Genomic DNA, 12,945 nt, shown 5'->3' on the forward strand with positions numbered 1-12,945 from the left:
ATGGAGGTTTTATAACCTGACCTAGTGAGATATACATGGAGGAGGTTTAATATCCTGACCTAGTGAGATATACATGGAGGTTTAATACCCTGACCTAGTGAGAGATACATGGAGGAGGTTTAATATCCTGACCTAGTGAGATATACATGGAGGAGGTTTAATATCCTGACCTAGTGAGATATACATGGAGGAGGTTTAATATCCTGACCTAGTGAGATATACATGGAGGTTTAATACCCTGACCTAGTGAGAGATACATGGAGGAGGTTTAATATCCTGACCTAGTGAGATATACATGGAGGTTTTATAACCTGACCTAGTGAGATATACATGGAGGAGGTTTAATATCCTGACCTAGTGAGATATACATGGAGGTTTAATACCCTGACCTAGTGAGAGATACATGGAGGAGGTTTAATATCCTGACCTAGTGAGATATACATGGAGGAGGTTTAATATCCTGACCTAGTGAGATATACATGGAGGAGGTTTAATATCCTGACCTAGTGAGATATACATGGAGGAGGTTTAATATCCTGACCTAGTGAGATATACATGGAGGAGGTTTAATATCCTGACCTAGTGAGATATACATGGAGGAGGTTTAATATCCTGACCTAGTGAGATATACATGGAGGTTTAATATCCTGACCTAGTGAGATATACATGGAGGAGGTTTAATATCCTGACCTAGTGAGATATACATGGAGGAGGTTTAATATCCTGACCTAGTGAGATATACATGGAGGAGGTTTAATATCCTGACCTAGTGAGAGATACATGGAGGAGGTTTAATATCCTGACCTAGTGAGATATACATGGAGGAGGTTTAATATCCTGACCTAGTGAGATATACATGGAGGAGGTTTAATATCCTGACCTAGTGAGATATACATGGAGGTGGTTTAATATCCTGACCTAGTGAGATATACATGGAGGAGGTTTAATATCCTGACCTAGTGAGATATACATGGAGGAGGTTTAATATCCTGACCTAGTGAGATATACATGGAGGAGGTTTAATATCCTGACCTAGTGAGATATACATGGAGGAGGTTTAATATCCTGACCTAGTGAGATATACATGGAGGAGGTTTAATATCCTGACCTAGTGAGATATACATGGAGGAGGTTTAATATCCTGACCTAGTGAGATATACATGGAGGAGGTTTAATATCCTGACCTAGTGAGATATACATGGAGGAGGTTTAATATCCTGACCTAGTGAGATATACATGGAGGAGGTTTAATATCCTGACCTAGTGAGATATACATGGAGGAGGTTTAATATCCTGACCTAGTGAGATATACATGGAGGAGGTTTAATATCCTGACCTAGTGAGATATACATGGAGGAGGTTTAATATCCTGACCTAGTGAGATATACATGGAGGTGGTTTAATATCCTGACCTAGTGAGATATACATGGAGGAGGTTTAATATCCTGACCTAGTGAGATATACATGGAGGAGGTTTAATATCCTGACCTAGTGAGATATACATGGAGGAGGTTTAATATCCTGACCTAGTGAGATATACATGGAGGAGGTTTAATATCCTGACCTAGTGAGATATACATGGAGGAGGTTTAATATCCTGACCTAGTGAGATATACATGGAGGAGGTTTAATATCCTGACCTAGTGAGATATACATGGAGGAGGTTTAATATCCTGACCTAGTGAGATATACATGGAGGAGGTTTAATATCCTGACCTAGTGAGATATACATGGAGGAGGTTTAATATCCTGACCTAGTGAGATATACATGGAGGAGGAAACATGCAAACACATTCTGACCGTAGTTCCTTTATTATGTCTTTGTGTTAGTTTGGTCAGGGCGTGAGATGGGCTGGGTAGTCTATGTTATTTTTTCTATGTTGTATTTATGTGTTTGGCCTGGTATGATTCTCAATCGGAGGCAGGTGTCGTTCGTTGTCTCTGATTGAGAATCATACTTAGGTAGCCTTGGTTTCCCCATTTTAGTTGTGGGTGATTGTTTTTCTGTCTCTGTGTCTTCACCAGACAGAACGGTTTCGTTATTTCGTTTTTTTTTGTGTTCAACATGGACACGTATCACGCTGCAAATTGGTCCGATCCTTCATACTCCTCGTCAGAGGAAGACGAATCTCGTTACACGGAAACATGAAAGCATAATCCACAAATGGCACGAAAGCCCAGAACACACAGGTACTCACACGCCCCCAACGGACAGTGTAACAATAATCGAACGCATCAACGATGAACCAAGTTGCACACTTATACAATTACCACTGGGAGGCGCCGCGTGTGACGCAATGAAAGTTCCGGAGGAATCCGTGACACAATCAAAAATAACTGTATGTAAGGATTTACTTATTGAGTCATGAAAAGAGGAAGAGGTAGGTAGGTACCTTTGAGGTGACGTTCCTTAATGAGTTATGAAAGAAGAATTCACTTCAAAAAAATAATTCTGAAATCTGGGATGTGAAAACCATTTTTGATGCTCAATATCTCCAGAACTATGCTTTGTGCATGTAGAACCTAAGATCCCTGTGTATATCATTAGGGGGTGTTCCCTTGATTAAAACGTACCTGACTGATTAAAGGGGTGCTGGGAGTTCCCCCTCACCTCGCTAGCTAGTTTACCACAGAGAGAGCTCGGCCTGCTGCTGTAGTGGAGATGTGCTGAGACCGCTGGATACTGAGCTCCATGGAGAGAATGGAATAGGGCTAAATGGACTGAATGCCTTCTGCAGAGGCAGACCATCTACTGACCACTGTTTACATGGGCGGTGGCGTGGCCCGGTACACCCCCCCATCCCCACTCCCTTTGTGTGGCAACACAATAACGCCACTGAAATGACCACTGCTAAGGAACGTTGGGGGGCATTGTTCGGGGACCAATGGGAATGCAACAAATAGACAACCTTTTTGTGTGTGTGAGAGCGTGTGCGTGTGTGTGCGTGCGTGCATCAGTGTGTGCGTGCGTCAGTGTGTGTGTGTATGTGTCTGCATGTGAGCGCATGTGCGTCAGTGTGTGTGTGTGTGTCTGCATGTGAGCGCATGTGTGTGTGTGTGTGTGTGTGTGTGTGTGTGTGTGTGTGTGTGTCTGCGTGTGAGCGCATGTGTGTCAGTGTGTGTGTGTGTGTGTGTCAGTGTGTGTGTGTGTGTGTCAGTATGTGTGTCAGTGTGTGTGTGTTAATGCAGGTGAATGTGAATGCATGTGGAGTCTTGTTCGCCCCGGCATGCCTTTTAGAGTCTACTCTATGATCAAGAGAGAGGGGGACGTCATACAACGACACAGCCAATCAGAGGTTAGCTTTTTAGGCTTGTAAAGACTTTAGTGGAAGTGGCAAAAGCCGGCAGTAAAAAAAATAATAATCCAGAATGCCCTATACACCGTCCGGCTTCTTCTGTGACCGGCTGATCCGGGAGAGAGAGAGAAGAGATGGAGAAGGATCCCTCAGCAAGCCCCTGCGCTTCAGCGGGCAGGACTTTACCGCACTCAAACAAGAGTGCCTCACCAAGAAGTGCCTGTTTGAGGATGACACCTTCCCAGCCTCCGTGGAGTCTCTGGGGTACAAGGAGCTGGGACACAAGTCCAACAAGGTCAAGAACATCGTCTGGAGGAGACCCAAGGTAGGAGAGGAGGAGGGGGGGATCTGGAGGAGACCCAAGGTAGGAGGGAGGAGGGGGGGTGGATCTGGAGGAGACCCAAGGTAGGAGAGGAGGGGGGAGGGGGTGGATCTGGAGGAGACCCAAGGTAGGAGAGGAGAGGGGGGTAGTGGGGTGGATCTGGAGGAGACCCAAGATAGGAGAGGAGAGGGGGGTAGTGGGGTGGATCTGGAGAAGACCCAAGGTAGGAGGGGGGGGGGGGGGAGTGGGGTGGATCTGGAGGAGACCCAAGGTAGGAGAGGAGGGTGGGGGGGGGGGTGGATCTGGAGGAGACCCAAGTTAGGAGGGGGGGGGGGGGGAGTGGGGTGGATCTGGAGGAGACCCAAGGTAGGAGAGGAGGGGGGGTGGATCTGGAGGAGACCCAAGGTAGGAGAGGGGGGGGGGATCTGGAGGAGACCCAAGGTAGGAGAGGAGCGTGGGGGGGGGGGGGGGATCTGGAGGAGACCCAAGGTAGGAGAGGGGGGGTGGATCTGGAGGAGACCCAAGGTAGGAGAGGAGGGGGGGGGGGACATACAGGAGAGGAAGATTATTCAATAAAGAGGGGGAAGGAATGGAAACGCATGTGGGAGGTGGGATGATATCCTACAATACCAAGTCAACAACAAGGACGTTTCAGGATGCTTTTGAAAGGGATTCATGATGGCAAAACAAATATTTCTCACAGATTTTGTATAAACTTATCTGGATCTAAGTGTTTAGCATTATGGGCTAGAATAACTGTTGTTATGGCTGCTTAAAATATGGATGTATCAGAATGGTTAGAAATGGTTCTGAATCATATGGTTAGAAATGGTTCTGAATTATATGGTTATAGAATGGTTAGAAATGGTTCTGAATTATATGGTTATAGAATGGTTAGAAATGGTTCTGAATTATATGGTTATAGAATGGTTAGAAATGGTTCTGAATCATATGGTTAGAAATGGTTCTGAATCATATGGTTAGAAATGGTTCTGAATCATATGGTTAGAAATGGTTCTGAATCATATGGTTAGAAATGGTTCTGAATCATATGGTTAGAAATGGTTCTGAATCATATGGTTAGAAATGGTTCTGAATCATATGATTAGAAATGGTTCTGAATCATATGGTTAGAAATGGTTCTGAATCATATGGTTATAGAATGGTTAGAAATGGTTCTGAATCATTTGGTTAGAAATGGTTCTGAATCATATGGTTAAAGTAAGATGGAAACAGGTCCGACGTCTCTGAAGTGGATTGAGTATCTTATTGCCTGGATGCGAATGTACTTTGAGGTGATTAGCATGGGTTACATCGGCTTTAGGTTAGAAAAAGGCTGAATGTAGCAGTATGTGACTTTGGTTGGTTAAACAAAACTATGCAAGGTAATGAATGGGTATAGGGGAGTAACAGTTCACCAAACCCACTGTTCGGTATGTACTGCGGTTTTGGGGTTACTGTTCGGATACAGTACAACGTAAAAATTACATTTAATAACAGCTACTGAAGTGAATTTCTGTTTATTTGGCAAAATACGCTAAATCAAAAGCACACTATTTGTGGCCCAAGTCCAGTTTCTGTGAGATAATTCACAATGTTCCTGGCATTGTCTAGGGCCATTGGCTAGGGCCATTGTCTAGGGCCATTGGCTAGGGCCATTGTCTAGGGCCATTCCCCGCAGAAATGTCCAGGAACTTGCAGGTGTCTTGGTGGAAGAGTGGGGTAACATCTCACAGCAAGAACTGGCAAATCTGGTGCAGTCCATGAGGAGGAGATGCACTGCAGTACTTAATGCAGCTGGTGGCCACACCAGATACTGACTGTTACTTTTGATTTTGATCCCCCCTTTGTTCAGGGGCACATTATTCCATTCTGTTAGTCACATGTCCGTGGAACTTGTTCAGTTTATGTCTCAGTTGTTGAATCTTGTTATGTTCATACAAATATTTACACATGTTAAGTTTGCTGAAAATAAACGCAGTTGACAGTGAGAGGGCGTTTCTTTTTTTGCTGAGTTTAGGATTACTAGTACCTGTCTTGACTGCATCAAACCGAGAGAAGCTAGTTGGCTAATTGAGTCTGCATGTGTAACAGTACAGCTTTCGTCCCTCTCCTCGCCCCAACCTGGGCTCGAACCAGGGACCAAGTGGGTGGGCCTATGCCCGCTCAGGCCCACCCATGGCTGCGCCCCTGCCAAGTCATGTGAAATCCATAGATTAGGGCCTAATTAATTTATTTCAATTGACTAATTTCTTCATATGAACTGTAACAGTAAAATCATTGAAATTGTTGTATGTTGCGGTTTAATTTTTTGTTCAGTATAGAATATTTAAGCAATAAGGCTAAGTGTTGTTCTTATGCACGACGCAACACCTGGACACAGCCCTTAGCCGTGGTATATTGGCCGTATACCACAGCCCCCGAGGCGCCTCATTGCTACTATAAACTGGTTATCAACGTAATTAGAGCAGCAAAAATCTGATATTTTGTCGTACCCGTGGTATACACTCCGATATACCACAGCTGTCAGCCCAATCAGCATTCTCGAGCTGGAACCACCCAGCTAGATCACATGTTAACTCATCCACGTGTCTGTGTTTCTATGTGAGTATTGGCATAGTGTTTGCCAGTACGTTCCTTCTATTTCCAAACAATGAAAGTGCTTCATCAGCTCCACACTGTTGTTATTCACTGTAATGGGCCACTATTTCACAGCAGTGAACTAGTTTAGAATACATGCAAACCTAAAGTGACAGATATACAGTTGAAGTCAGAAGTTTACATACACTTTAGCCAAATACATTTAAACTCAGTTTTTCCACAATTCTTGACGTTTAATCCTAGTAAAAATTCCCTGTCTCAGGTCAGTTAGGATCACCACTTTATTTTAAGAATGTGAAATGTTAGAATAATAGTTGAGAGAATGATTTATTTCAGCTTTTATTTCTTTCATCACATTCCCAGTGGGTCAGAAGTTTACATGCACTCATTAGTATTAGTATATGGTAGCATTGCCTTTAAAGTGTTTAACTTGGGTCAAACGTGTCAGGTAGCCTTCCACAAGCTTCCCACAATAAGTTGGGTGAATTTTGGCCCATTCCTCCTGACAGAGTTGGTGTAACTGAGTCAGGTACGTAGGCCTCCTTGCTCACACACGCTTTTTCAGTTCTGCCCACAAATTTTCTATAGGTTTGAGGTCAGGGCTTTGTGATGGCCACTCCAATACCTTGACTTTGTTGTCCTTAAGCCATTTTGCCACAACTTTGGAAGTATACTTGGGGTCATTGTCTATTTGGAAGACATTTGCGACCAAGCTTTAACTTCCTGACTGATGTCTTCAGATGTTGCTTCAATATATCCACATAATTTTCTTCCCTCATGATGCCATCTAGTTTGTGAAGTGCACCAGACCCTCCTGCAGCAAAGCACCACCACAACATGATGCTGCCACCCCCGTGCTTCAAGGTTGGGATGGTGTTCTTCGGCTTGCAAGCCTCCCCCTTTTTCCTCCAAACATAACTATGGCCATTATGGCCAAACAGTTCTATTTTTGTTTCATCAGACTGGAAGACATTTCTCCAAAAAGTATGATCTTTGTCCCCATGTGCAGTTGCAAACCGTAGTCTAGCTTTTTTATGGTGGTTTTGGAGCAGTGGCTCCTTCCTTGCTGAGCGGGCATTCAGGTTATGTCGATATAGGACTCGTTTTACTGTGGATATAAATAGTTTTGTACCTGTTTCCTCCAGCATCTTCACAAGGTCCTCTACTGCTGTTCTGGGATTGATTTGCACTTTTCGCACCAAAGTACGTTCATCTCTAGGAGACGGAACGCTTCTCCTTCCTGATCGGTATGATGGCTGCGTGGTCCCATGATGTTTATACTTGTGTACTATTGTTTGTAAAGATGAACGTGGTACCTTTAGGCGTTTGGAAATTACACCCAAGGATGAACCAGACCTGTGGAGATCTACAATTGTTTTTCTGGGGTCTTGGCTGATTTCTTTTGATTTTCCCATTTTGTCAAGCAAAGAGGCACTGAGTTTGAAGGTAGGCCTTGAAATATATCCACAGGTACACCTCCAATTGACTCAAATGATGTCAATTAGCCTATCAGAAACATCATTTTCTGGAATTTTCCAGGCTGTTTAAAGGCACAGTCAACTTAGTGTATGTAAACTTCTGACCCACTGGAATTGTGATACAGCTAATTATAAGTGAAATAATCTGTCTGTAAACAATTGTTGGAAAAATTACTTGTGTCATGCACAAAGTAGATGTCCTAACCGACTTGCCAAAACTATAGTTTGTTAAACAAAAATTTTGTGGAGTGGTTGAATAATGAGTTTTAATGACTCCAACCTAAGTATATGTAAACTTCTGACTTCAACTGTATCCTCCCAGTCAGCTAATCCACATGTCTGTCTGTTTCTGTGTGTCTTCAATATATATCCCCCTAGTCAGCTAATCCACATGTCTGTCTGTTTCTGTGTGTCTTCAATATATATCCCCCTGGTCAGCTAATCCACATGTCTGTCTGTTTCTGTGTGTCTTCAATATATATCCTTCCAGTCAGCTAATCCACATGTCTATCTGTTTCTGTGTGTCTTCAATATATATCCCCCTAGTCAGCTAATCCACATGTCTATCTGTTTCTGTGTGTCTTCAGGAGATCTGTGAGAACCCTCAGTTCATTGTGGGCGGAGCCAGCAGGACAGACATTTGCCAGGGAGACCTTGGTAAATAATAACTACACTCCACTACAACACTACATAACACTGACCCCAACACTACATAACACTGACCCCAACACTATACTGACTTCAACACAACACTACACTGACCCCAACACTTCACTACACTGACCCCAACACAACACAACACCTCCCTGACCCCAACACTACACTGACCCCAACACTACACTGACCCCAACACTACACTGGCCTCAATACTACACTGACCCCGACACTACACTACACTGACCCCAACACAACACTACACTGCCCCAACACTACACTGACCCGAACACAACACTGACCCCAATACTACACTGACCCCAACACAACACCTCCCTGACCCCAACACTACACTGACCCCAACACTACACTGACCCCAACACTACACTGACCTCAATACTACACTGACCCCGACACTACACTACACTGACCCCAACACAACACTACACTGCCCCAACACTACACTGACCCCAACACAACACTGACCCCAATACTACACTGACCCCAACACAACACCTCCCTGACCCCAACACTACACTGACCCCAACACTACACTGACCCCAACACAACACTGACCCCAATACTACACTGACCCCAACACAACACCTCCCTGACCCCAACACTACACTGACCCCAACACAACACTGACCCCAATACTACACTGACCCCAACACAACACCTCCCTGACCCCAACACTACACTGACCCCAACACTACACTGACCCCAACACTACACTGACCTCAATACTACACTGACCCCGACACTACACTACACTGACCCCAACAATACACTGACCCCAACACTACACTACACTGACCCCAACACTGACCCCAATACTACACTACATTGACCCCAACACTACACTGACCCCAACACTACACTACACTGACCCCAACACTACATAACACTGACCCCAATACTACACTTACACTACCACAACATTACACTGACCCCAATACTACATAACACTGACCCCAACACTACACTACAATGACCCCAATACTACACTGACCCCAACACTACATAACACTGACCCAATACTACACTGACCCCAACACTACATAACATTGACCCAACACTACACTACACTGACCCCAACACTACACTACACTGACCCGAATACTACACTGACCCCAACACTACACTACACTGACCCCAACACAACACTACACTGACCCCAACACTACACTACACTGACCCCAACACTACACTACACTGACCCCAACACAACACTACACTGACCCCAACACTACACTACACTGACCCCAACACAACACTACACTGACCCCAACACTACACTACACTGACCCCAACACTACACTACACTGACCCCAACACAACACTACACTGACCCCAACACTACACTACACTGACCCCAACACAACACAACACTGGCCCCAACACAACACTACACTGACCCCAACACAACACTACACTGCCCCAACACTACACTGACCCCAACACTACACTGACCCCAACACTACATAACATTGACCCAACACTACACTACACTGACCCCAACACTACACTACACTGACCCGAACACTACACTGACACCAACACTACACTACACTGACCTCAATACTACACTTACCCCAACACTACAATGACCCCAACACTACACTACACTGACCCCAACACTACACTACACTGACCCCAACACTACACTACACTGACCCCAACACTACACTGACCCCAACACTACACTACACTGACCCCAACACTACACTACACTGACCCCAATACTACACTACACTGACCCCAACACAACATTACACTGACCCCAACATTACACTGACCCCAACATTACACTGACCCCAACACTACACTACACTGACCCCAACACAACACTAGACTCACCCCAACACTACACTACACTGACCCCAACACTACACTGACCCCAACACTACACTATACTGACTTCAACACAACACTACACTGTCCCCAATACTACACTACACTGACCCCAACACTACACTACACTGACCACAACACTACACTGACCCCAACACTACACTGACCCCAATACTACACTGACCCCAACCCAACACTACAATGACCAACACTACACTGACCCCAACACTACACTGACCCCAACACTACACTACACTGACCCCAACACTACACTACACTGACCCCAACACTACACTGACCCCAACACTACATTATACTGACCCCAACACTACACTACACTGACCCCAACACTACACTACACTGACCCCAACACTACACAACACTGACCCCAACACTACACTGACCCCAACACCACACTGACCCCAACACTACACTGACCCCAACACAACACTACACTGACCCCAACAATACACTGACCCCAACACTACACTGACCCCAACACAACACTACACTGACCCCAACACTACACGACACTGGCCCCAACACTTTACTGACCCCAACACTACACTGACCCCAACACATCACTACACTGACCCCAACACATCACTACACTGACCCCAACACATCACTACACTGACCCGAACACATCACTACACTGACCCCAACACATCACTACACTGACCCCAACACATCACTACACTGACCCGAACACATCACTACACTGACCCCAACACATCACTACACTGACCCGAACACATCACTACACTGACCCGAACACATCACTACACTGACCCCAACACATCACTACACTGACCCCAACACATCACTACACTGACCCCAACACATCACTATACTGACCCCAACACATCACTACACTGACCCGAACACATCACTACACTGACCCCAACACATCACTACACTGACCCGAACACATCACTACACTGACCCCAACACATCACTACACTGACCCGAACACATCACTACACTGACCCCAACACATCACTACACTGACCCCAACACATCACTACACTGACCCGAACACATCACTACACTGACCCCAACACATCACTACACTGACCCCAACACATCACTACACTGACCCCAACACATCACTACACTGACCCCAACACATCACTACACTGACCCCAACACATCACTACACTGACCCCAACACATCACTACACTGACCCCAACACATCACTACACTGACCCCAACACATCACTACACTGACCCGAACACATCACTACACTGACCCGAACACATCACTACACTGACCCGAACACATCACTACACTGACCCCAACACATCACTACACTGACCCCAACACATCACTACACTGACCCCAACACATCACTACACTGACCCCAACACATCACTACACTGACCCCAACACATCACTACACTGACCCCAACACTACACTACACTGACCCCAACACAACACTACACTGACCCCAACACTACACTACACTGACCCCAACACAACACTACACTGACCCCAACACTACACTACACTGACCCCAACACTACACTACACTGACCCCAACACAACACTACACTGACCCCAACACTACACTACACTGACCCCAACACAACACAACACTGACCCCAACACAACACTACACTGACCCCAACACAACACTACACTGCCCCAACACTACACTGACCCCAACACTACACTGACCCCAACACTACATAACATTGACCCAACACTACACTACACTGACCCCAACACTACACTACACTGACCCGAACACTACACTGACACCAACACTACACTACACTGACCTCAATACTACACTTACCCCAACACTACAATGACCCCAACACTACACTACACTGACCCCAACACTACACTACACTGACCCCAACACTACACTACACTGACCCCAACACTACACTGACCCCAACACTACACTACACTGACCCCAACACTACACTACACTGACCCCAATACTACACTACACTGACCCCAACACAACATTACACTGACCCCAACATTACACTGACCCCAACATTACACTGACCCCAACACTACACTACACTGACCCCAACACAACACTAGACTCACCCCAACACTACACTACACTGACCCCAACACTACACTGACCCCAACACTACACTATACTGACTTCAACACAACACTACACTGTCCCCAATACTACACTACACTGACCCCAACACTACACTACACTGACCACAACACTACACTGACCCCAACACTACACTGACCCCAATACTACACTGACCCCAACCCAACACTACAATGACCAACACTACACTGACCCCAACACTACACTGACCCCAACACTACACTACACTGACCCCAACACTACACTACACTGACCCCAACACTACACTGACCCCAACACTACATTATACTGACCCCAACACTACACTACACTGACCCCAACACTACACTACACTGACCCCAACACTACACAACACTGACCCCAACACTACACTGACCCCAACACCACACTGACCCCAACACTACACTGACCCCAACACAACACTACACTGACCCCAACAATACACTGACCCCAACACTACACTGACCCCAACACAACACTACACTGACCCCAACACTACACGACACTGGCCCCAACACTTTACTGACCCCAACACTACACTGACCCCAACACATCACTACACTGACCCCAACACATCACTACACTGACCCCAACACATCACTACACTGACCCCAACACATCACTACACTGACCCCAACACATCACTAC

At 45.7% G+C, this 12,945-nt stretch overlaps 1 protein-coding gene across 1 annotated transcript in view; it reads left to right on the forward strand.

The window, feature by feature from the left end:
• Positions 1-3,272: 3,272 nt before the first annotated feature.
• Positions 3,273-12,945, forward strand: part of capn3a (calpain 3a, (p94)) — a 77,488-nt gene continuing 67,815 nt past the window's right edge. The window contains exons 1-2 of the mRNA XM_036963110.2: positions 3,273-3,621; positions 8,285-8,354. Of these exons, the coding sequence (XP_036819005.1) occupies positions 3,370-3,621; positions 8,285-8,354 (322 nt within the window). The 5' untranslated portion in view covers positions 3,273-3,369. The remainder of the gene's footprint in view (positions 3,622-8,284; positions 8,355-12,945) is intronic.

The sequence above is a fragment of the Oncorhynchus mykiss genome, chromosome 25, assembly GCF_057628025.1.
Source record: "Oncorhynchus mykiss isolate SJ-2025 chromosome 25, ASM5762802v1, whole genome shotgun sequence".
Lineage (NCBI taxonomy): Eukaryota > Metazoa > Chordata > Actinopteri > Salmoniformes > Salmonidae > Oncorhynchus > Oncorhynchus mykiss.